The sequence below is a fragment of the Amblyomma americanum genome, chromosome 3 (assembly GCF_052857255.1).
Source record: "Amblyomma americanum isolate KBUSLIRL-KWMA chromosome 3, ASM5285725v1, whole genome shotgun sequence".
NCBI classification, from domain to species: Eukaryota; Metazoa; Arthropoda; class Arachnida; order Ixodida; family Ixodidae; genus Amblyomma; species Amblyomma americanum.
Window position 1 is genome coordinate 137,043,314 of NC_135499.1, and position 25,143 is coordinate 137,068,456.

General features: G+C 47.6%; 2 protein-coding genes across 3 annotated transcripts in view; one reads left to right on the top strand and one right to left on the bottom strand.

Annotated features, from left to right (window-relative positions):
* The first annotated feature begins 2,500 nt into the window (after positions 1 to 2,500).
* On the top strand, positions 2,501 to 5,396 carry LOC144124152 (uncharacterized). Its single transcript, XM_077656810.1, has 5 exons — positions 2,501 to 2,605; positions 3,689 to 3,819; positions 4,127 to 4,203; positions 4,770 to 4,850; positions 5,224 to 5,396. The coding sequence occupies exons 1-5, from the start codon at positions 2,501 to 2,503 to the stop codon at positions 5,367 to 5,369; spliced, it is 540 nt and encodes a 179-aa protein (XP_077512936.1). The 3' UTR covers positions 5,370 to 5,396.
* A 3,878-nt stretch (positions 5,397 to 9,274) lies between these two features.
* Positions 9,275 to 25,143, bottom strand: part of LOC144124972 (alpha-2-macroglobulin-like protein 1) — a 29,646-nt gene continuing 13,777 nt past the window's right edge. For both annotated transcript variants that reach the window (XM_077657965.1, XM_077657966.1), the window contains exons 10-34: positions 24,810 to 24,924; positions 24,414 to 24,553; positions 23,561 to 23,764; positions 23,002 to 23,217; positions 21,338 to 21,655; positions 20,749 to 20,901; positions 20,036 to 20,111; positions 19,152 to 19,273; positions 18,274 to 18,409; positions 17,443 to 17,605; positions 16,844 to 17,072; positions 16,018 to 16,266; positions 15,690 to 15,741; positions 15,478 to 15,573; positions 14,693 to 14,866; positions 13,799 to 14,052; positions 13,491 to 13,701; positions 12,265 to 12,434; positions 11,746 to 11,895; positions 11,493 to 11,573; positions 11,000 to 11,112; positions 10,659 to 10,746; positions 10,466 to 10,534; positions 9,934 to 10,036; positions 9,275 to 9,535 (exon numbers count right to left, since the gene is read on the bottom strand). In XM_077657965.1, the coding sequence (XP_077514091.1) occupies positions 9,432 to 9,535; positions 9,934 to 10,036; positions 10,466 to 10,534; positions 10,659 to 10,746; positions 11,000 to 11,112; positions 11,493 to 11,573; positions 11,746 to 11,895; positions 12,265 to 12,434; positions 13,491 to 13,701; positions 13,799 to 14,052; positions 14,693 to 14,866; positions 15,478 to 15,573; positions 15,690 to 15,741; positions 16,018 to 16,266; positions 16,844 to 17,072; positions 17,443 to 17,605; positions 18,274 to 18,409; positions 19,152 to 19,273; positions 20,036 to 20,111; positions 20,749 to 20,901; positions 21,338 to 21,655; positions 23,002 to 23,217; positions 23,561 to 23,764; positions 24,414 to 24,553; positions 24,810 to 24,924 (3,786 nt within the window). In that variant the 3' untranslated portion in view covers positions 9,275 to 9,431. The remainder of the gene's footprint in view (positions 9,536 to 9,933; positions 10,037 to 10,465; positions 10,535 to 10,658; positions 10,747 to 10,999; positions 11,113 to 11,492; positions 11,574 to 11,745; positions 11,896 to 12,264; positions 12,435 to 13,490; positions 13,702 to 13,798; positions 14,053 to 14,692; positions 14,867 to 15,477; positions 15,574 to 15,689; positions 15,742 to 16,017; positions 16,267 to 16,843; positions 17,073 to 17,442; positions 17,606 to 18,273; positions 18,410 to 19,151; positions 19,274 to 20,035; positions 20,112 to 20,748; positions 20,902 to 21,337; positions 21,656 to 23,001; positions 23,218 to 23,560; positions 23,765 to 24,413; positions 24,554 to 24,809; positions 24,925 to 25,143) is intronic.

The window sequence follows — 25,143 nt, forward strand, 5'->3', positions numbered from 1 at the left end:
TTTTTTGTGTTTCTATTGAGTTTCTAATGTATTCTGACATCGTTATCGTTGCTGCCATTGTTTCTCCTCCATTTCTTAGATTTGTGGTTTTTATATTGTTTACTGTGATTTGGACGTATCATTACTTCAATATATCCTATACTATAGCATAAAATATTCTATAGTGTACTGTAATATTACCTAATAACGTAAAACGTCATTAGGTAATATTACAGTATACTACAGTATATTTTATAGTATTATAGTATATATTTATATTATAATATTATTTTATAGTGCTATAGTATACATTTAAATATATTAGAGTATTATAATCTTATAGTATATTTTTATAATTTACGTTAGCATTTCTGCCTTGTCTATTTATTATTTGTATTGTAATTTATGAATTGTGTGTGTTATAGCTGTGCTTTGTTGAACGTTGTGTCGCCAGTTCCAGCGTTTTTCTTCCATTATGTGAAAAGCAGCAGCCGGCTCCACCATCAGGGAGCGACATCTCCTTTTATATTCATGTCAATAAAAAAAAGATTTTGGTATAAGAGATCAGCTGAAGTAGTGAATGAGGAAAGGGTAAGTATTCGAATTGCACGCTTTTGTAAATCCCGGATGCTTGAGGTGCGAGTATCGTACTGTTTTCCTAGGAATATGTGCAGTAAGTTAGGTGAATGTGCATAAATGCAAAATAAAGTAAACAAAGATTATGTTACTGAAAGTAATGACGTGTCGTGGGAAGCACCCGGATATTGAAAGTGACTTTTTTATTTAATGATTCCGAGTGTAGGTTGAATTTCAGATGTTCGTCTAGTATGACGCCAAGAAATCTGGTACATTGAGAAAGCGGGATGACGTTGTTATTCAAATAAAATAAATTAACAATAATAAGTTGTCTATGATCAGGATGAAAAACCATAAAATTTGTTCCTTTTACGGCTGGTTATTAAGACACTACGGGATTGGAATTTAAAGTTCAGCATTCGAGTTTTTAATTAGGTCATTAAATTTTTTGCGCTCGTATATGGTGTGGCATCATCAGCGTGTTAAATACAGTCAGATTTGACAAAATAAGTAGGCAAATAAAAAATCTATATTAAGAAAAGTATTGACCTTATGATATATCTTGGCTGATCACAAGTGCCTGATTAAAAATGTAGGCAGACAACACTATTTGAATTCAGTCACTAAGTAACAGAGCATAAGGGTTAAAGTATGGCCGCAGATTCTTAGAGATTCCAGCTTGGAAAAAGAATAGGATAGTAAATTGCATCAAAAACTTCTGTAAAATCCATAAAAAACAGTAATAAGCTGTGCTGTGCCATGACAGTGCACTGAATATTCCTATACGTCCACTAACGCGTTCATTATAGCAGATTTACCGCTTTGGAACTTTTAACTTTACATACCGGAACACATACTAGCTATACATTTATGCCATTCAAGGCAATAATGCGCGACTGATTTTTCTTCAGTTTGGCTTTACGTAGAGTGACGTTAAATGCTCTTTAGAAGTTCCTTACGGGCCACTACATAAAAGCATCCAGCTGAGTTCATTAATTTAATCGTTCACAGCCGCCGTCAACGGCGGTATCCGCGTTCCGTTTCAAAGTTACAATATTAAATGTTTAAACAAATTTGTCAAAAACACGATATTGTCAGAGAGAACAGCAACACATTAGAATGCATGCACGCGAAATTTTTCCAGTAAGTATCAAATGTTTAAGTAAATTAAACATATATTCAACCTTGAATCCATCGAGATGGTTCAGTGAGTATGACGTTTGGCTAGTGAGAAGAGGTTTAAGGGCTCGATTCCTGCCGCTGCGTTCATACTTCTTTGAAGATGAAATGCAAAAAAGACCACGTAGTGCGACTTCAATAAACGTTAAAGAAACCTAGATGGCCGGAGTTAATCCAGAGTCCTCAACTACGACGTACGCTCCGTTGCACATAGTGTTTCTTTGGGACGTCACATGCTTTAAACATTATTAATTTTTCTCGAAATGTCACTTTTCGCTAGCTATTTTTATGAAAGTAACATCTTGTGTAGATTACGTGTTCATCAAAGAAGAAGAAAACTAAAATTTGATTTGTTCACTGCTCGCGACGCGGCGAGCACACGCTGCGTAGAAATGTGAAGACTAGTACTTACTGCGAACAGAGAAGAACTGAAAAGTGCGGACAATTCATCGATAGTGCACTCAACGGCGGAGGGAGTCTGACTTTCCAATAGTACACCAGAAATGAGCCTCTTATTAAAATGCCGACTAAATCGCTGCCATTAATTCGTCTATTCAGCCCCACAAGGTCTTGAGGCCGCAATAACCGCCCGGCGAAATCCATTATGCGTCGGACGCTAGTGCAAACATTGACTTTATTGAGCACCAGCAATGTATAGGCAGCTGCCGTGAGCCAGTCGGAAAAGTAGGTGCAACTCGCAGCTGCCCTTTAAAAACTCGCGCATTTGGTCCGCACTTACGTGGAGGAACCAGCGCGCTAGACCACTATGCTGCAACTAAGTTTGATCGCACTTATTGCCTCCGCCCTCACGGCAAGAAACGGCGTGCAGGCAAGCCCCAAGACACTTATGGATAACTTCATTCCTTCGAAAGTAAGTCTCGTGAGCTTTCCTTGCAGCTGTGATCCCATCTTGATGGACAGTCTTATTAGTGATTGAGAATACCTGCGCCTTTCTCGATGCCGTGTTTATATTGAAACCCAACAGGTCAGCGAGCAAGTAAGAAAGCTTGGGGTTCTGAAATAACTCACTATTCTTGAAGGAAATTGTAAAGGAGCATTTAGGTGCAACAAATTCTGGAAGACAATGCTTTAAATGTTGTGTGCTCTGCACTTAACTATTGACACTGTACACTTCATCATTTGTACATGAGAACCGCATGTACTGCGAAGAAAACAATTTGAACAGGCTTTTGTAAATGAGGAAGAAATGCGACCGACAGAGGTATAATGTGATTACAAACAGTTCAATGCTATGTGTCCCCATTTTAATGGGTTCCTGAGCCCTCCACCCCCGATCATAGGGAGTGTACTGACTGGTCGTTTAGAGCGCATTGCTGTTGCCACCTTAGCCAATCAATTCTGTCCTACAGGGCACGCAGAACTGACGAATGAAACACACAGTCACGCTCTCCTGTGTTCTATACAGTGGTGGTCTCCGTAGGCATCACGCTCAAGGTGCAGTGAACACCAGCGTGGTGGTGCTACACTCTGTTCGATCGGTCTTTAGCCCACTCGTTGCTGAAAACCACCGTCAACAAAACTGAAAAAAAAGGCCTCTAGTTGCAGGAAGACCTCCCACTGATGAAAATTAAGGAAATATATTTTTTCTTTGCTACAGACGGACAATAGTCATCCAAATTCTGCTCAGAATACCGCACCTCAGGTCAAGAGATGTTTTCGTTCTCCCTATCTTATATACTTGTTCTTTTGTTTCTTGGACTTAATCTTCATAAAGAGCCACTTCAGAATCTTTTCAAGCTTCGTAAAGTTTAGCAGCGGCTTTCTAGAAGGCGCCTAAATAGTCTGATTTCTCGCTTCTCTGCAGTGTCCCAACCAAAAGTTAATGACGGCTGTTAAAGGATGTTGCTAGCATATTTCATTAAATTTCTGAGTTGTTCTGCAACTGTTTGTTGATGAACTTCATTTTAATCGCCGACCTTCTTTTCTTGCACAGTTCGAAGGGAAGTGGTGGGTCGACAGCTTCAGCCAAGTGATCTATGGCGACGCGGATCGGTGCGCACACTTCACGATCAAGAAGAACCATGACAACGTCTACAAAATCCAAGCTGAATACGTAGACAGCGAGTGAGTTAAGGAAAACCCATTCCTTTTCACGTATTCAACAGCTCGCCCATTAGTGCTACTGCAACAGAGCTCAGATAAAATAGGATTAACAGGTTGCGCTTCTTTCTACACGCTGAAGCTTTTACTGCACTGCTTGATATTTCAGCAAATTATATTGGCATTCAACTGTCAGCCGTGTTCGTTGCATAAATTAGTGAAATATTGAATTTATTCTGCAGTTCTCACTGCAGTAATTGCGAAGTTAATTAACTCAATAAACGGTAGTTCTTGCATCATAACTAACAGTAGGTTCTTTTTTTGTATGCAGCAATGAGCTCGTAGAAATGACTGTCGATGTCAACGAAGATGATCGTCATCCGTCCAGGTTCATTCTCAAGATTGACGGTAAGAGTCATATTTGAAGCTCTGCTGTTTTTTCCTGCGACTTATGCATTTAAATGGATGATGTGAGCTGTTTGATTGTGTCACATATGGCAGCGACCCAACCCGATTTGTATTCAGTGCTCTGCGTTGTCTACTTGATAAGTATGCTTTCTTTTATTCAACCTGCGCTTACCTTATTCTCAGTCGTCAGCAATAACCTCAGCAGAAAAGCTTTAAGTTACCATAAAACTGACTTTAATTGTTGCAAACGAGTTCATGTAAACTTGAAAGGTAACCGCAACTCAAAGCAGACAGGGTAGGCGTTGTTTGCTCTCGTAAGACAGGTTTAGAGCCATGTGCGCGATAGAATTCAGTAATTGCTGCATATGTTTTCTATGCATTTTCGTTTACACTACGTCCCTGTTGTGAGGCTGATAGTAGACGTATATTGCCACTTCAAACATTTTCTCGGCTACTTTGTGGTCAGCAGGGAACCATAACGGCCAAAAAAAAAAAATTCGCAGAGGAGCCCTGACTAACCTGGTCTTCGATACAGGAAAAGTTGGACTAAAACGTTACATTTTCAGCTGACAACATCTTCGAGACGGCCATAATCGACACCGACTATGATAACTGGGCTATAGTATGGGCCAAGTCAGGAACTGCAGGTAAAGAAATTTCACTTTTACAATGCTAACTGCACAATGGACATTGGGTCGTTTCACGTTTACCACGTTCTGCGTCCGCATAGGCGCAGAGAAGAGGTGGATAAACATTTGATCTTCTCGCAAAGCTCCCGGAACTACCTAATCTAGCGCAACCACAACACTTCATATAATCAAGTTGATATCCAAGCGGCCGTCGAGTATTCCAGCACATAGTCGCTCGTTCACTGTGGCACAGGAGATGGATGGGCCGAAGTGAATTCTTTTTCTACGAACTCGGACAAATCGTTACAGAGCTCGGACAGTTATCTTTCTAGTATTCGTGAAAAGTAATGATATTGAGGAAGCGTAAGTGTACTTCTGCCTCTGCTTGCAGCTGCTTACCATGTCGTGACCCGGAAGCCCAACGCAGAAGACCAATTCCTCCCGGCCATTCAAAAAGCTCTAGACAAGGAAGGCCTGAAGAAGGACGCCTTCAGAAAAGTGCCCAATATGGACTGCACAAAGAAGGACAACATTTAGGAGTAGAAGAAATAAAAGAAAGCTACCAAAAGAATTGAAACTGCCTGTAATGCCGATCACCACGATGATCTTGTAACCTGGAAGCAGCACATCCTTGAAAATGACGGCTTAGTGCTCTGGCATACTTCTTTGGGGTACTAAAGAGTTATTTACTTCTTATGGCGATATTTAGGAGGACAGAGGGTAAGGCGAGTATATTTCGATTTGATAAAAAGATGTTTCGCTACTATGCAAAATTTTCCGCAAATTCTTTGGGCAGACCTTGACAACGCGACCTGGAATTCAAACCCTGGCACAAGGTAGTTTATATTGAATGGAAGCGGTTGAGGCCTTAGCTGAAGAGAAGTTTTATCAGAATTATTTTGAAGTCCGTTCTTGACTGTACTGGGCATCAGCTGCTGGCAAAACAATTATCGGTGCTGCGGAGACCGTGCAACATTCCCAAGAGCAGAATTTCAAATAAAAAAAGCGAAACAGAACTTTTAACTGAGAAGTAGAACAGTCTGTTTGGCATCACAAATCGAAGCTGTGAGTTCGCGAGATTACTTCAACCCTCATTAAGCGTTATTCGGCTAATAACGGCGCCGCGACTGCATTTCAACGTCGTCTTTGGAACCAATATGCTGAGTGCTTTGCATAGGCTCTGTTGACTAACATGGTAGGATTTCGCTCGAACAGAAGTCATTCGTTCCAATTCAAAAAAAAAAGAAAATGTTCACCTGCGTCATGTACAATAAAAGTAGCCCTCCGCACCGGTTCATTTGCATGGCGTGCTAATTGTGAAGCAGGCTACTGCATGCAAAACTAAAGGATGAGTACAATCGTGCGGCTGTGATCCAAACTGCACTTCTGGTGAATGCGCTCGTAACGAAGGGAGCGTGGTAAAGTGAGGCTAGAGTTACGTTGCCTTCTTCAGCATTTCTTGAGCGTAATCATCCCGTGCGCCTGCTCGACAGCCAGTGCATAGGCGGCAGCGACTAAGAGGATTATCGAAACGAAGCGCGGTAAATTATCCTACCAAGTCTAATGCAGCCAGTATATTCACGTATACATTGATAAAGACCCTTTTATTGTCTCTTCTCCAATAGGTTGGTTGAAGGGGAATTTTGAGAGGCCTACGCCAATGTAGGATGCATCGATTCTCCAGGATACGCTCGATCAATCCTGAACAGGTCAATGAAAAAGAAGTTAAAAGCATACACCGCATGGTGATCACTTATGAGAAGCCCCCCCCCCCCCCCCCCACCCCCCTTTCTTTCTGCCCTTTATCCGGCCTCCAGAGAAGGCTACACGTAATGAAATACGGGCCGGGCACCGAGGAATGATGCATACAAAATGCATGCGTCAATATTTTAAAGTTTGCAAGAACGAATAGTTAATAGAGAAACAGGTCATTTTGCGAGGAGGCAAAGAAAATTTATCGAAACCACAAACTGCACGAGTACTGAACTACAAGGGCACTATATACCACCGTCCGCACGCTTAACACGAACGCTCGAATAGGTGGCTTGGACTGACGCCAGCGCCGAGAAGTGTTGGCCACTGTTGCCGAGATAATATCTCGGTATGTTTGGGGCTGCTGCCGATAGCTGGGGCGCAACTCGAATTGACTGGTCGGCTTGTCTTTCACCTTTGTCTGACCAGCGGGGAGAGTGCGCCCATTGACCGGCACGTTTCGCCTTTCGATCGTGGGCTTCGGTCTCACGCGCGCTGAGAAAACACGTTGCGGTTTGCTTATCTCGGCAAAGCGATGTGGCGTGCTAAAGCTCGCACTTATTTTGAGCTAGACTTCAAAGCTGCCGCTTGAAAGAAATGGATATTGGGAAAAGCAGAGGAAACACGGGTTTTTGGCGTTTGTAAAGGTTGGACAGCAAATAAGTCTGCAAATCCGAAGGCATAATTGTTCATGTCCTCCATTTCTTAATTTTCGGACAGCGCGCACAGGAGTGTTCTCGCAGGTGAGTATTGAGGACCTGCGCTGCCAAGGTGACACTGCAATTATTCCATTCGGTGACTCAAAACTGCTTTTGTCAGCCGCTGCAAACGCGAGAACACATTCTGCGTGATTAGATACCCGCGTTTGGCTGACAGCATTCATTGCCTAGATTCTCTCGGCATAGCCCAGATAGCTGACGCACGGCACGTGCGCCTTCGACAGAGCGCGCAGGCTCAAGCCAATAAGCGCCTGAAGGTGGCGCGGAAAAGTACTAATAGTACTACCCAGAACTGCTTGCTCTTCTCGCTAGGCAGTATGCTATGGCGCTGCAATCGGCACCGCAAACTTCACCGTGTTCCCCATACGGCGTCCTGCGTAGTGCACGCTTCTCTGGAGCTGTATAGTGTCGGGGCTCGGGGCTTAAGAGCTGCGCGTGTCCTGAGCAAGAAAAACGCGTTGATGCGACTCCAACCAAGTTCGTAATGTCTAGTTGTTAGCGAAAAGCGCTAAGTGGCGTCTTGTCGGATGAGAAACTGGCTCTTTAGGCAAAATTCGTTTGGTCTAATTAGATTCAACGTCCCGAAGCGACTCAGGCTATGAAAGATGCCATAGTGGAGGACTCCGGGTAATTTTGACCACCTGGAGTTCTTTAACGTGCACTGACATCGTGCAGAACACGGGCCTGCAGCATTTTGCCTCCATCAAAATGCGACCGCCGCGGCCTGGATCAAACCCGCGCCTCCCGAGCCAGCAGCTGAGTAATATAACCACTGAGATACCACGGCAGCATTATTTTGCAGGCTAGGAAGAATCTGGCCATAGACGCAACGAGTACAAGGGTACAAGCCGATGGAGAACACTGGTTGCCCTCTAGTAGATTGCACTTTGTGATATTGTGCGGACCATATGAACAATGGCCGCGCGCTCATCTCCGGTTGCTCTTGATGACATCTTTACAAAAAGACATGCATGGCGCATTATTTTGCGCGCAGATTGGCATCAAGACGAAACAATGCTAAGAAGTGGCGTTTCTGGCTCTGGCGTACGCAATTCGTCACGGCCGCACACCCCGGGTGACAGCTCGGGGCTTTTCATGCCAGGGAGCCTAGCCATTGATACGAAAGCATGAATCCACAAGAAAGCACGAAGAAGCGCGTTTTCAGGCAGCTACCAAGGTGGAACAGCATTATAGCGCTATAGACGATGTAGGCGCGGCGACAGCTTATGACATTTACGATAGTGAGGAACAATGTTAGACCCGAGGAGATAAAAAGCCGCGCATCTAAGAATGTTCTTCTAAAGACAGTCTGAAGAGTACAGAAAGAAGAGCGCTTCGCCATAGTTCACATGGCTCGTACAATGTTCCAAAGAGAAATAGCTGCTACAATAGGGAGGCCAGTGTTCACTGTGGACAGAATCGTCCAGGCATTTAGAGGTGAAGACCGGATAGAAAATGCTGCACGTGCAGTTCAGGATCGGGCAACAACGGAAGAGATCCGAGGCCTAACTCGAAAGACGCGCGAGCTGCCGCAGGCCATGTCACTTTGCAGAGATAAACAAACCGCAACGTGTTTTCTGAGCGCGCGTGAGACCGCGGCCACGAGCGAAATGCACTGAAATGGGCCTGACAGGTGAGCGTACTCCCCCCCCCCCCCCCCCCCCTTATCCCTCGCCAGCCAGACACAGGCGAAAAACAAGCCTACTATAGTCAAATCGAGCTGTGCAGCAGCTATCGGGAGCCACCGCAAAAATACCGAGATATCTCGGCAACAGTGGCCAACGCTTCGTATCTCGGGCGCGAGTCCAAGACACGCTATGGAGCGTTCGTGTTTAGCGTACTGAGGGCGGTACATGCATATCTGGTGCGGTTGACAGTGGTGGTCCCTAATGAAGAGTTTAGAAGGGCCTAGTAGTTTGCACCTCACCGCTTAGTGCAAGCGTCTGGATTAATGAAACACTGAGCAGGATATCTTGAGAGGATACATTTATTGAGGATGAGAGGAGCGATTGCTAAAATACAGACGAACACAAGGTATCACAAGGCAGATGACTCGGAGGCACTTGAGATCGTTTGTCCAGATGCTTAGAGAAGTGCGGATGGATGGAAAGGAAGTGAGAAAAGATCTCTAAACGAAGAACACGCTGTCCACTTCGTTGAGGCTCGTGGGTGGCGCGACTTCAGCGGGCGTGCAGTTGCCCTCTACTCTGTAGCCAGCCGTTGCCTTGTACTCTGCGTTGGACAAAAATACGAGTTAAGGAATGAAATTTAGCCCTCTCACTACTACAGTCAACCAGGCTAATGTTTAGTTATGCACTTATGCTGGTTTCCGGGCGGATAAATGTCGGTCAGAGTGCCTTGAATCGCGGGAACGTACCGAGAGTCAAGCAAGAACATATTTAACCTCTGTAGCGGTAAACGCGCTTGGATTTCTTTTAGAATAAAATCGCACATAACGACTCTGGTATTCAGCTCAGCCTAGGCTCAAGAAACTACAGCGAGAAAGACCTGCAGAACTAAGCGTGCTGTTGAGTACCGATTGTTGCAAAATGAGAGAAGGAAGCCTTGCTTTGTGTATGGCAAGAGTAGGGATATATTGTACTCGTATTAGTATAAAATGGTATGCTTACGGTACTGGTAGTAGTCGTACACCTCCACCACTGCATCCTGAAGGTTCGCCACTTGCAGGTACCTGCTTTCCGTTACGCTGAAGCACGTCGGCTGGATGGTCAGCTGCAAAGTGACAAAAGAACAGTCCGAATATTACTAAAATACCGCTGTCAGGTTTCGCTTTGCACAGGAAGTAAGGAGAGGTTCAAAGCCAACGGAAGATCCCTGGAATGAAATTTGATGCATTTGCAGCGACTGTACGATGCAATTGCACGTTGGAGAACCCCAGGTGATCGAAATTTCCGGAGCCCTCCAATACTGCGTCCGCATAGCCCGAGTCGCTTTGGGACGTTAATCGCCAATAAACCAAACCAAACCAAAAGTGAAACCCTGATAGCAAGGTGGAAGGATTCCATGTACATTGGACACTAAGCCACTCCCATTCAGAGCAGCGCAGTGCTGAAGAGGAGTCAATGGCGACGATGTAGTCTACAGAGTAAAGGAGTTTAAAATCGACGTTCTGGATTCCACCAAAGAGCGTATAGTTCTTACCGTCTGAATGATGAGCTGGATTTGGTTGCCGTTGACGACATACCGCTTAACGACGCCACTGCTCACGAGCTGTGGGGAAATAAATGGAGAGAAAGTTGAGAATGTGCAGAAATGGAAACATTGTCAGAAAGCTAGCGGCCCGAGGGGTGCTTGTTCAAGTGCAGATGTATCTGCAAGACATTGCTTAACGCACATTTTTGAGAGACTGGTCATCTGCCGAGTATCCAGAAAGCAGGGTGATCTGGACGATCGCGGAGCTGCGCAGAAAGCCTTCGGTGTACCTGCAAGAGGAAGGCGGACAGGTGAAAGGGTTAGCTTGTAATGGCTGCGAGTTGTACAGCCGTTTAAAATGACCGTATGGTTTGGACAGGGTGGCAAGTGCAGGTCGAAAGGGAGCCCTGCAAGGGGTGTGCAAAACTTATACAGTAGCCGATGGATATGCGAGCACGAGTGGAGTATGCTGCCAACTTTTTCAGTCTAATGAAAGGCTAGTGCTGCCAGGCTTTACGTGGAGGGCAAGCCAGATGAACTAACCGTGTGCATATTTCCAGTTCAAGGGTGCTGCAATCTGGTCCAGATGTCGTGGACACGTTGACTTGTATTCCTCGCTGAACCGGACTGTTCCTGGAGTTGTAGTAGTACTTAACCTGAAAGAACGACACGAAATCAGCGAGCTAACCGGCGACGAAGACAATGTAAATAGCAGAAGACAAACTGCACTAGTTAACAGGTAGTGCCTCCACAGCGTGCACGACATATCGATTGCTTTATTTTCTCTAACGGTTTATGTACATCGTAAACTTTATGACTAGCTCTGTTTCTCGTGTACGTAGAGAAACGGAAACACTCTTTACTCTTAGGACATCAGTGACATGATCATGTTGAGCACCTCCGAAGACTAAGTGTAAGTAACACTGTTTAGGGTGGTCTGAAGGATGAAAGAGACTGCGTTGTAAAGTAGAAAGGCAACCGTACGGGGTTCAGTAGAGGAGTTTCCTGCTTTGGGTGGCGTATATAGAGTACTAACCTGTAAAGCGGCGCACCCTGCGCTGCCGTCAGCAAGAGATGCCTTGAAGCTGTACGAATCGCTTCTGTTCAAAAGACGCTCCTGCAAGGAAAGATTCATCTCGTTGTGTGGAAGAGGAATGTCACATTTGGAAGAATTAACTCGTCCAAATTGCAAGAAGGAAGTTCTGCCGAATGGCGTGCTACTGTATATAGCCAAAGAAACTTTCCCTCTATTTCTGAAGGTAACTGATAATGATGGAAGTGTGGGGTACCTGGTATAGCAGTTTGTTCTGCTCAGAGATCGGGAAAGAGACCGTTTCGGGGGATGAACTGTCGACAGCAACGTTCATAGTCAAGTTTGTGTTCTTCGAGAATGCCACGCTCGAGTACTGGGTCAGGGCTTCGATGGCGACGGTGTAGACCTGGAGAGTAGACAAAGATTCAACGGAAGATGGTAATAAGGACGAGGTAGTGCGAAGCTGTTTCTCGTTAGGTTTGATGGCAAAAATTTCGCACAGCAAGACGCAAATATAACCGGCGGTAAGAGAAAAACCGCGGCAGAAAACCCACAAGCGAGATTTCTTTGAGCGTGCAACAACGCGCTCAACGGTACCACTAAAATAATAAAATAAGGTGGCGCATAGGATGTACCACGTAACAAAATCAGCTGGTCATAACCCGTATCCGCACAGCGACTCCGTCCAACATTTTAGAGCGTCATAAACATTCGCCTAGCGGCGATGATTGGTAGCGTTAGGAATGCTATGTGTAGGAACAGCGGGCTCATATACCTCGGAATAGGAGAAAGTGTATCGGGCGTAGGTCTGCTGCATGAGCCAACGGACGATTGGCAGCGCTTCTCCCAGGTTTCGGTCGAGCAACTTCAAAGTGAGAACTGCGTAACCAGCGGTGTCTGCCGAGCCGTAAGTCAGGCCATCGCCGCTCCACGATGTCAAGCCACCTGTAATGAAGAGAAAAAGAAAGGAAAGAACATAAAAGTTTGCAAGTCTAGGTGAAACAGCGTGAGGAAATGAAGCTTGGAAATTCCCGCTTGCAAGAGACTGCCGATACTTGCAGGCTGAATATGTAACGGAGAGATGCCATGCGAGTTCCACTATTAGCGAAGCTGATTAAAATACGTGGGGGGGGGGGGGGGGGGGGTGCGTTGTGACCAGAGGCTGCTACTTATGCGCAACACCTTGGAAACACAGGAAGAGGAGGTAGATGACAACCCGAGTCGAGGGCTTCTACGTAAAACTGAAACAGCAGAACTGGTACGGTGCCCTAACGAGTAACAACTGAACGAACAGCTGGAGGACTATTTTTAGTAGTCCACTCTTAGCGGACAGTTGGGTAGGAAACTGAATTACGTGAAGCGAGGAAGTGTGCTGATCGGCAGAATCTGCGAAACATACTACGAACTATGCGCGAACACTACGGTAAAAGCGAACAGTATAGTCCGTAAAACTACCGAGAATAGAGAATGAAGGATCCACTATTACGCCTTCAGCATCTTTGAATCTTTGACGGAGCCAGTGACGCGTAAAACCAATAGCAGACAAAGACGCGCAATTTTGCAATTCGAGGAGCCAAGAGTTTTGTGGAAGTATGCGGGAAATACACGGCGACGGGTGGTTGATCATTTGGAGACATTTTGGGAAGGAGGAAATGGGGACCGCGGGACCCGATCCATAAACTACGCAAAATCTTAAGGCGCTTCCGCGCAAACCTGGCACAAAATATGCATAGCTATTTGTCCATTTCCGAGCTCCGAACTCCGAATGTCCGAGCTCCGAACAGTGCAAACTCCACTACGCAAAACCATAACTGAATAAAAACTGTCCCGGCTTAGTTTCAAGAGCGCACAATTAAAATTCTGTGGTGTTTCGAGTGTGCATACAAGAGAAGTGTTATCCTGAGGTGTGAATGAGCAGCGATAAGGGTTTGAACCGTGCTGCCACTTTATTCCAAGACACCTGATCAGCTGCCTTGACCTTGGATACAGATGCGAACTCACTGCTTTTATCAGCTTCGCTTAGAAGCGTGTCCAAGGCGCTGTTAGCTCGGTCCGTGCGTCCAGCGAGCGCCGAAAAGTAGGCGTTCAGCGCAGTCGTGTGGTTGGAAGGCAGATTGCTGGCGTCAATGCACTGGAGGACACCGTTCGTGATGTTCTCGTAGTTGTAGCCACTCTCCAGAAGCATGACGCCAATGGCCGCGGTGAAGTCGGGCTGCAACCCAAAAAGGTTCAAAATGGAACTCGTTGCCACACAAGGAAACAAACGATAGGCAAGAACGAAACAGTCGCCACCAAAGATCTGTGCTTACGGCTGTCTGGGGGCCGAAGGGTGACGAGCCGGGCTGGTTCTCAACGAAACAACCGGTGGCAGCGTTCCAGTGCTGCAGGACGTAGCGCACGCTAGTTTCGATGTCGGCTTCGACGCTGGTGCCCAGGTACTCCTTGGCGGCGCTCAGGGCTTTCACGGCGAAGGCGGTGAGGAACACGCTTCTCGGGAACTCGCTAGAGCCAAACTGAGCGTACGAGCCGTCGGAGGACCGGAAGCTGTTTTGAGCCTGGGACGCTGAAGGAAGAGGGGAAATAAAGAGGACATCCAGGTCATATATCCATCGTCTTTGTGTAGTTTAACACATGCATACACTGCATCTGCGCGTGGGTAAGAATGAGAGACAGACCGCTTGGAAGTATAGCTGGGGTGCGAAAAATTTAATGCTGGACCAGTAGGACGAACTGGCAATTACGGCTATGAACAGGCGGTCTTCAAGCGTGTGAAGCTTAAGTTGTGCAGCAATCTACAGGCTTGTATTACGGTTGGCCAGCTATTAGTAGTAGATGTTTCACGACGTCTAAGAAAGCAATCCTAAAAGCGTACGAAATATACCGAGACTCAGATTGAGGACTTTTTCTTGAGGATTTGTCTTGTTTCAAAGCTACACATCAAGCGGTATCTAATTGGTACAAGTCATCTGAATAAGGCGACTGCACCACCGTTTGTTAAATTCTCAAATATATGGCTTGCGGCAGAGTTGCGACCACACGAGAAATGGTGTTCAGTTCCAGGTTTTCGGCGCACTGGTACATTCCGGTGTAACCTAAATATGTTGTATTATGCTCGAAAGCCAACGTGCTGCACTCGGCAAGAAATTGTCAGCATGCCGCCGTTGGTAGTGTTTGAGCGAACACTGTCACTGCTTATAACGAACCTTGGCGAATGCGGGATCGGAGGCCAGAGTTCACCGTGTCAGTCAGAGTCCCCGTCTGCTCCAGGTACTTGTGGAGGTAGACGCTGGAGGCAAGCACAGCCAGTGTTCCCTCGGCGTTGGAATAGGTGATGGTGGGAACCGATAGGTCGTTCAAGCTGAGAGCGAGGATGTCTCCTGCAGGCACGAGAGATTCGCTTCTATGAAGGACTAGAAAGTCGTACGAGAAAGCGAAGAATGGCAGTATTTGGTTTATAGGGAAAGCAAGGGAACAATTCGGGTAGAATGCGATAGTTTAGACGCTAGGCGCAACCCGTCACGCAACCTAAACAGAAGAACATATGGGCGGAACTGCGACATTGTCTGAAATTTATCTCTGCGATTTTCAGGCTTCCGAGGTATACTTCTGTCATGGTGATGAAGGAGAGTTATTGGCGCGAGGGAAGCTTTGCACCAACACCGTGAAGGCACTTTCGCCTATACAAGGTGTGATCTAACACTTGTTTAAAAGCTTTTCGCAGCCAGAGGAACCGAGCACCAGGCCAGGGGAACGCTTGTGCTCCTCATCAATGGTAGGTTTTCATCAGCAATGGGAACCGGAGGTCATGTCAGAATTTTAACGATAGGCAAAAATTTCAGTATTAGTCATCTGAAGAAGGCTCCGTAACATAGACTGTGAAATCGCGCGATGACAGGGCTGGATCACTGGTGAGGGACCTGTTAAGGAAAATATGTAAGCACCTGCACGTGAGGCACCCCCAGTGTGATAAAGGACAGTGAAACCTTACCTGTGCCAACTAGTACAACCTGCTGAGAGCCTTCAACAAGAGCGACAGGAGTCGGGAGGTTGACTTGCAGGGTGTCCGGAGCGCTGTCTGCATCACCTGAAATCAGAGAAACGAGAGTGGTGGTGCTAAGAAGAAGTACAGCATGCGTATATGCCAGAAAAGTCACTGCCAGCAAAAAAAAATCGCTGGAGAGCACGGGCAAGTTTCCGTACCTGAAGCACACAGGAGGAACGTGTTGATTTCTCTGATGGGGAAGCCTTCAGGCTGCAAGGTGAAATTCGCGGATCAGAGAACAGGAGGGGAACGCCCTGTTCGCACTACACATGATGGATCATCGTAACCGACTCGTCCCACTTTTCATCCTTGTGCATAGCAAGGGGTACAGAAATGGCGTAGCTACAGCGTACTTTTAATTAGAGGTCGCAAATCAGCCGACACCATAAGCCAATAGCCTTTAACACCGCGGCTCATGATCACTGCCAGGAGGTTTTGAAGAATGCAGAGCACTTTCAACGAAGCTGTTAAAATGTCTGAACTTACCCTAACATCGATGGTCTGGATGACAGTATCGCTTGAGTTGACGTTGGACAGTTTGACGTCCGGATACTGTGCCTGGGCCTCGGGTCTCGTCTGGACACGGGCTTCCAGCCGGGATTCCTCAAGAGTGGTAGCGCGCACGTCAAACGGGAATGACGCGGATGTGCTGGAGTTGGGGCAGAGCAGTGCGTCGGTGCTGTTGGGACCACCGACCACCTCGAGATTCTCCAGAGACCTCAGACTGACCCGGACCTGGAAGAGATGATCAAATAATGTACCACACGAGGGAGGGACGGGAGAGGGGGCAATGTGTGCAGCAGAGACACGAGGGACCATTTGCGAGCGGCGACACGACGTGCGCCATGCAAGTGTGTTAAGGGTGGCAACATGTTTGAGAGTGCAGGAGAAGTTATAGTGTGACTTGTTACAAACCGCTTACCATTGCCACTGCATAGGCATGTTGGGAAACTAAGGGCAGGTGCACGGCCTACTCGTGAGCGGCCATCCATTACCAAAACTTCTTTACAGTCTAGACTGACCATCGACTTCCGTCTATAGACAAATCCTAAATAATAGTCCAGTCAATACAAATCCTATAGACAGTATAGATATATGGCCACACGGTTTTAGACTTGTCTATAGAGAGTATAGACTGAATAGACAAAAAGAAATATCAATAGGAAGGCAATAGATGTATAGTGCTAACTTCTAAGAGGAAAAATAACCCCATTGGGCAGAGCCGATCGTAGGTAGCGATTTTCCTTAATTATGCTCCGCTACCTGGCGACACGTTTTCTGCACGTTGTCAGCGGAATGTGGCGTCACTTACCGCGACGCACTCTTCGCCGTAGTTGAATGCCGTGAGAATGACCGTGGCCACTTCGTTGCGCTGCATGTACGCTGGCAACGTGAGCGATACGAATAATGGCTGGAATCCGGTGACGTTTGCCACTTGGGAGACGCCGAGGCCGTTTCGCGGGTGCAGGCATACGGCAGTGCCCTGCCATGTGGTGATTGTGTCCGGGAGCGTCTCGGAGTACACCAAGGAACCGTCAGGGCTGCGAGATGGAGGACCGAACATTAGGCGAGGAATTGCGCGCTTCTGTGGTGCTATTGGCATGCATGTTAGCCAAATTCAGCTAACGAAATGGGCAAGTTAACACCGTGGTTCCGATTGGAAATACTTCTGTGGCGCGAGTTATACATACAGGTTCCGCGATGCGTAAAGCAGAGATTTTGTAGGCTGAGTGGTGGACAAGAGTTGGAGAGTTCACTTATAAACCGTCCAGTACAAACATCAGCCTAAAAGATACGAAGCGACTGAAGACAATAGTCTGATGAAGGGCGAACATGGGCACGCAGGCGGGATTCGAGAGAAAGCCAATTAAACGTTTACGGCATTGCACGGAGAGGTTTCAAGATGCTTACCTCACTCTCTTGATCTGCCAGAGCCATGTTTCAGGGAAGAGTGTGCGGACGGAGTTTGACCCCTGGACGACGGGCGAAAAATCGGCTTGCGCAGACTCTGCGATGGGTGCCGGTCCAGCAAATCCGGGGGAGGCACTCGGAGCAAATGCCACTTTGTTCACAGCTGCCAAAAAAAAAAGAAAAGAGGGAATGCCGTTAGAACATAGTACCAGACTTCTCACAAAGGCGCGCTTAACGTAGGTCAAGGGAAGCGCGCTTTTCGCTTCACATGAGTGATTCGGCCGTGGGCTCGGCGGCAAACTATACCGCGTGAACAGCAGCAGTCTCGTTTTGTGAAATCTTCGTTACCTTAACCGTGGTAAACTGCGCTCCTGTGATAAGCACATCAGTGCCGCCGTTGTGGGTCGTTACGCATGCAGAGCATTCAAAAGAGCCGCGACTGCGTAGCATCTAGAGTTTTGGGATCTTGCAGTGCATACATACACCAGCAGTGTGCTTCGGCATGCTTTTAGGATTGTGCCGTTTAACATCGGAAGTGAACGCATTGCGCCTATAACGTCGGCATGCTGCCGTGTACGGTGTAAGCCTTATATACACAACTTGGTTACACGACCACACCATGCAGTTGCGTTTTCGCTGTTATACAGGAATGAGTGCGTCCGAAATGGCAAGCGTGTCGTTCAATGGAGGTAAGGACTGTAGGACAGGATTGATTAGCGTTTCTTTACAGAGATAGTTTGCTTGGCTGGAGCTCATTTGCCAGCGTAACGGGGCAACTGATGAGCAGAGGAGGAGCTGCTGAAAAGTGGTTAATTTTATTGCTACACTTGCCTCCGAAACCGCCGAAACTGGGATAGTAGCGATTGGTCGATCCCAGGACTTGATTGTTGGGATAGCCAGGGAAAGCACGGTTGGGACATGGCCTCGTCTGGATTGGCAGGTTGGTGAAGACGACAAGACCAGTGTTCTGCGAAAAAGGCGAAAGGTTACACAAAAAAATGAGTCAGTATACAGGCCACATAAGGCACAGCTGTATTAGGAACGCATGGCGTGGCATATGCGAGCGGCGATTTGAAGAAGCTTGACTTGTCTGGTACTGCTGGTGCAGGTAGTGCCCTGTAGGCTAGAAAATTAGCTTAGAGTCCTTAGTCCGCTTTCCATTGCCCTAACACCTGTAACTAGTCTGTTCTGCATAGAGTCGCAGAAGCGACTATCTGATGAGCTGAAATTTGGACTAAAGGGAAAGGAAGCATGCAAAGCCGGTGGCGGCAGATCAGGTGGGACGAGGATATTCCTGGGCGTCTGATGGCCTCAAATGGAACGAACCCAAGAGTTGGTTCGTCAGCGGAGTCATTGACAAAGGTTTGGAGGCTGACAATTCGTGGAGAAAGCTAATGTCGGCTTCCTGGCTTCAAAGCCCACCCAGTATGTCTAGCGGAAGGAGCACGTCGATGTCCGCAAGGTTGTATGCAAGTCACTGATCTGTATACAATTAACGGCGCTTAGAAATATGTGTTCCGTGGATGTGCAGTGGACTAACTGTACGTAATTGCATGCGGGAACAAGCGGACAGCGAGCTTTGCAATGGATTCGCGAGGCTTGCGACGTTGTCATGTGCTTAAGAATGCCATCATCTCGTTACGGAGGCGCATTCGAAAGGCTCCCTGTTTACCGATGCATGTGTAGCGAGGTACACATGGTAAACCTACCTCGAACGAGCTCAGGGAGTCGTAGCTGAAGGAGACTGAAGGGGCCACTGTCTGCCTCCTCCTCCGCACCTTGAGCTGGGAGTCACCTGACTTCTCGTAGGGTTCATTGTAGAGATAACCATCTGTGAACAAAATAGTCGGCACAAAGTTTAACTTCATACACGCCAAGGGAACCTGCGAGTAGCAACACTAACATTGCAAGTCTGAGTGCGATATTGTGGTATTGAAAGTTAATCGCAGTGATCGCGCGTATTGGGTGGTTGGACCAATCAACAGCATGACATGGATCACCTACGTCGAATACTGCGAAGAACTACGCAGAAGCAAACTAGGGCACTGCATCTTAGAAGTCCCACGGCTGCTCTTAATGACGAATTGAGCTATATATGCTGTCGTTCCGCAGATCTGAATGGGCTTGCCCGATATTTGCGGAAATACTAGGAAATTTACGAGTTTTCCCAACTGTCCTCGTTCCCTGGAGAGATCTTTGAAAGCTGCACACCGATGTACTGCACATCGCGTTTCGTATGCAGGCGGCCTTGCCAAGGAATTGTAGGAGCAACGTGATGGCACTATGCATCCCTTATTTTACCTATAATTTGCTCCTGCCGTGCCCAGTTATCGCAGAGCCACTTAATCAGATGGCGAACACGAGCACGCAAGAGCGGCTTCTTTGGTCACTAACCGCTGTTGCATGCGAAGATCAGTAGCCACGGGACACGTAAATACGGGGTAGGGATAGGTTAGTGCACATTTAGAGCGGCCCACACTGGCACAAGCACTCTGCATAGGAGAGGGGTTCTGCTACCACAAGATTCAGCCAGTAGTAGGCAGCGGCACAACTTTATAGAGAGTGAGAAACGCGGTCCAGTAGGCTCACTTACCAACGTAGCAGTAGCTCTGGTTGACGAGAGAAGTGCGGGTGTACCTGTAGTTGAAGTAGCTGATCTGGTTGAGGAGCTGGAATGGTAAATAGCATGGACGATTTCAACGAAAGTGCAGAAATTGAGCTAGTCGTCTTGCAGATATGTTGCAGTGCCACTTAACGTCACTTAGCGACGTTCTGAAGGCTATAATTTAAGGACATTCGTTTAATCAGAGCAAAGAGTAGTTTTCCGGCGTCATAAGAAACATGGAGCAGAGGTCAGCGGCTGGCAGTGTAAAGCCGCGGCGTACGAATGAAGCCGACCAGACGAAAATCATACTCAAGGCGAACGGTGCCCGAGGGAAGACGCCTAGCAGTAGCGAGATTAGCGATTTGGCATTATGGAGCGGAAGGGGCATTAGTATCCTTAAGACCGCGCACCGGCATTCCAAGCATTGACGTTGTGGAGTGGGAAACTGGCAACAGTTCACAGCAAGGGAACAAAAGGGTTTCAGAGATGGGGGGAAAAAGATGCGAGCAATGCTTTGATGTGTTAAGCTGAGAAGTCGAACGCTAGAGACTGCAAAGAACAGAACAGGCGCGATGAATAACCGTAGAATGCGAGATGGCAGCACAGCAATTCTGTCAACTGAAGTCGACAGTATGTTTGAAACGGGTAGGCAAGGTGTTATTCATGACAAGAACGCCAAGTAGAGAGACTGCTCTACTTACGGCGTCCCTAGAATTGCGCTGGTTGTAACCATCCAGAAGGGTGACGCTGCTGTCAACAGCTCCGACACCACACAGGGAGTCTCCGGCAGCAGCAAGAGACAGCGACACGTTCGAGCCGGGCAGAGCTTTCTTGGGATCAAACTCTAGCGACACCTGGAGGGAAAGGCAAAGAAGGACAGTTTGTTACAGTAAGTTTCGAGGAGTAAACGGCCAGCGGCAGTCAACTTTGAAACCGGCGCTCATAGTGGATGCTATAAGCTTGAGAGACCACGTTTCCGCACATGAATTAACAGTGAGGAAATTACATGCAGAGCAACTTCAAACTGACCGCTGTGGGCCAAAGTAATATAACTGCATTTTAGGCTGGTACTAAAATTGGTGTAAACTTTAAGAGGAACTCTGAAGTTGAAAATTTCAGAATCCATCTTGGTTCTCTTGCAGCCGCAGTGCAAAACTTTTACAAAAGTCGCAGAACAAACGATGTTTGTTAACTGTCAGAAGGACTCCTACGGGAAAGCAAACAAGTGACTGCAACGAAGGATAAGTGCCAAGACAAAACGCACAATATCGTAAATAGACATATGCTTACGTTGTTCTCCAGGCACTTTTGGACGCTGAACTCCGCCCAGTCAGAGACGACTTCGATGGGCCTTTCATCGGAGTCACGGTGCACGTAGTACACAAGGAGTTGCACCTTGGGGCTGGCTTCCGCGGGTAGCCTTGACTGGAACTCGAAGCTGCCCACCGACCGCACGGTCTCTGGATCTACCACCTGGGGCTCGGAGCTTCCAGCTGGAGGGTCGCCGTTTTTGATCTCGTTGCCGTTGGACTGGTCCATGGTGAGCTCGGCTTCGGTGAAGTGCTTTGTGAAATTCTGCGTCTCGAGGATGTGGCCGCCCGAAGTGAGCTGCGGTTGTTAGAAAAAGGGGCATCAGAGCTTGATAAGGACGTGCGTTCCAGCGGGTTTTGGCTTTGTTCCCGAGCATGAATGAATAGGACTCGGAACATAAATAGTGTGCCTACGTGCAAAGCGACTGTAGGCATCCAAGAGCGGCGAGAGATTGGGAGAAAGGACTGGGATGATGGACAGAATGGCAGGTAGCAAATAGAATGACGTAACATATACAGACATTCTGGTCATGAGAGCATAAGAAGAAAAACGAAGAGTTTGATGTCCAACTCCAGTCGACGTACATAGAGCGAGCGGTCTGTTCACGCAGGTGCATAATTACCGAAGCATTTGTTAGTACCCGTGTCGAATTTTCCGGAAGGGGGTTTCAACGCAATTTGTGGACGCCTCTAGGCAATATGCTGGATGCAGTCAGATGGACAGCAAAATCAATATCAGTTTAAAATTGCCACCCGGTAAAAGGTTGTGCGACTGCGGCGGCAGATTGAGAGATGTGCGCAAGAAAAGAAGAGGATTCAAGAAGTGGCATGCACGAGTATATATACGACTGGCGTGTTAGGGCATGTAGAAAAAAAAAGATTGCAGCCACACTTGCTGCAATGACACTGCGTAGATGGTACCTTCGCGGCGGTCTCACGCGCCGTGAGGAAGCTGCGCTGCGGAAGATTCCAGAGGCGCTGTTCAGACCCGTGCGGTCAGGGTGTCATCGAAATCTAGGCCGGAGACTACTCCCCTAACATGCCACTTCTCCCCGTTTGCGACAGAGGCAACGTTCAAACGGTATTTTTGGGAACTTGCCCCGAACTTCGGGGAACGAGCGGACGACATCGGCACAGCCAGGACTGCCACACAGGACGGTCGTGAGATATGCTTGTGGACACAGGCCTCAGCATTGAGCCTTGTTAGGATCCAGAACCTATATCATCCTGCTCTTAATTTATGCCAAAGGGTAAATTTGCTAAAGAAAACAAATACGGGCAGCGAGCACCAGAGTGCAATGAAGAACCAGCAACTAGAGGAAACGCTGCGCCTTGTGCAGTAAGACCAGTACACAATAATAATAAGCTCTTGGTAGAGCCATTTGTCTGCTAGTAGACGGAGCATGCTGCTGCAAGGGACGATTCCGGCTGTTCGCTAAAAGGAGTCTAGTGCGAGTGATACAGATACATTGGCACGGACCTCGATCCCCTGCGCACGAGCGAATGCAATTGAAGGCGAAGCCAACGCAGCTAGTGTCACTAGTTTGACAACTTCATTTCGCTGTAGAGCGCTTGGACTGCCTGCACTTTACAGGAAGGAATGATGCCGTTGGCGACCAGACGCTTACGGTTGGCAAAGCTCACCGTGAGGAAGATGTGGTAGTCAACGTTGGCGTCGGCAGTCATCACGATGGGGCGCGTGAACTGGGCCTGGCACGTGTACACACTTCCGTCTCCTCGGTCGATGCGGATAGAGCTGGCCGTGGGCGAGTAGAAGGGGACAAGGCTCAGCTGCGCCGAGGGCTTCTCCAGGGTGGGGCCATTCTTGACTACGATGCGCGGGAAATTGACAGCGATGGCCTGCGAACGACCGGAATGCATGTAAAGATAAGTGGCAGATCACAGATAAGCGGCGCCGTCATGGTTTTGTCGCTGTAGTGTGTACTAAAAACTGACATGATAGCAGACTCCATGATTCGGCGACTAGCTAGCTATGAAAGCACCTAGTGGCTACAAGGTCTTGCAGGTCTTTATTGTCGTCCACGGGGACTTTTGCTGCCGACAGAAGAGCATGAAACCTACTGCTGCATTTTTTCACAGAATGAAAACATGCTACTTTTGTTCTTGAAAGACTACGTGCGATATGGCGTGCTTCCATTCGCGCGGATTTCAGCTCATGAACACGCGCATGCTCTAGACGTACCTGCACAATGACACCAGTGACCCTCTGATTGAAAGGTGGCAGGCTGAAGCCAACGAGACCGTCAGCATCGGAGGTGTAGTTTCGGCAGGCGAGCACGTTGTCCGTCTCCCATGAGCGCCACTTGAACGTGTTGCGCTCCACGAACATGCAGAGCTGTACTAGCTCATTCGGGCGGGCAGTTCCATCCAACTCTTGCACGTAAAGCTGAAAGATGTGAACACGTTGTAAGGTGCCGCTTGTAAGATACAGTGACAAACGAGTTGTGTGCCGCGGCAGTCACTGGAACGATGCAGAGCAATGGTGCCCTCTGCCCGAAGCATGAGGATATAGAAGGAAAGTGACGACTGCATGGCACTGAACGGCCCACGAGTAAGCAGCAAGGGAATAGCTTTTCAGTCGCGAAAAAAGAAATCCAACTACGACAGCAGTTCGCTGGTGGCGTCCTAAAGACGCGAGCCTAAAAGGCGATAGGCATACGCCGTGAATGACCTCGACAATTGCGCGCAGTGGTGCGGCAAAATGTTTTGAGGGCCGGAGATTACACTTCAGTGCGAAACCAACAATCGGAACTAAATGAGCCTAGCTAAACGCATTCAATGTCGGTTAAGAGGGAGCGTGTTCAACAAGGATTGTGAGCTGCTGCGCAGGCACGTAGAAACAACATACATGCATACGTATACCTGCGCAGATGCGAAATTCGATCTGGTGAGGCATGCGCAGGGTCTGTGATTGCACCCTTCAATGGTAGTTAACAATATGGCACTGGATAGAACCTCGAACGAGTGTCCGCCGAGAAGTTAAAGGATGGCCAATAAGGCAACTGTGTAGTGTTAAAGAATGACCGACGACATACCTGTCCCTTGTAGAGGAGGTTAAGCTTGAAGGTGTTGTCGGTGCTAGTGTATTGGTTGTTGGAATTGTACTTCTGTCCGAAGGTCAGCCTCAGTCGTGTGGTACCACGGCTGTGCAGCTCGGTGGCAGTTTGAGAGACACCTGTAGAGAGATCGGGCTCGAGTCGCATTCAAAGAGCGATGGCACGTAAATGCCATTTGTTTTTGGCCGACTCGAAGTAGCCAGCAAAAACCGTTGGGAACTTTTGGACTGCTGGAGATATTGAAATCGGAGCTTTAAGACAACATTCTCTGTGCGCCAACGATCTGGGCTCGAGATGCGTGTTTAGAAGAGGCACTCGAATTTGCTGTATGAGCGAAGGTAACAAGGCGCCGAAAAATCTGCATGTACAGCTCACCTGTGCCGTCTTCGATGACCTTGGCAGTGACGTTGATTGAAGGGTATGTGGGGTACGTGTAGTTCACGGTGTTGAACAGCGACACGTTGAAGACGTAGTCGTAGCAGCCGTTGATCTAACGAAAAGAAAAATGGCAAGTAATCCAGAAAGCAAGGTCTATAATACGTAAAGGAAGACATAGTTCCGAAAGAAATAGTGTATTGTAGAAACTGGCAAGGCGCCTACGGAACCAATTAAGAGCGTTTGTTTACAAGCGTTTCGAGTACCATGCTTCGATGGGGCGATACGCTGCCGAAGATTGGTACACAGCAGCGCCTCGTGCCGACGTTAAACA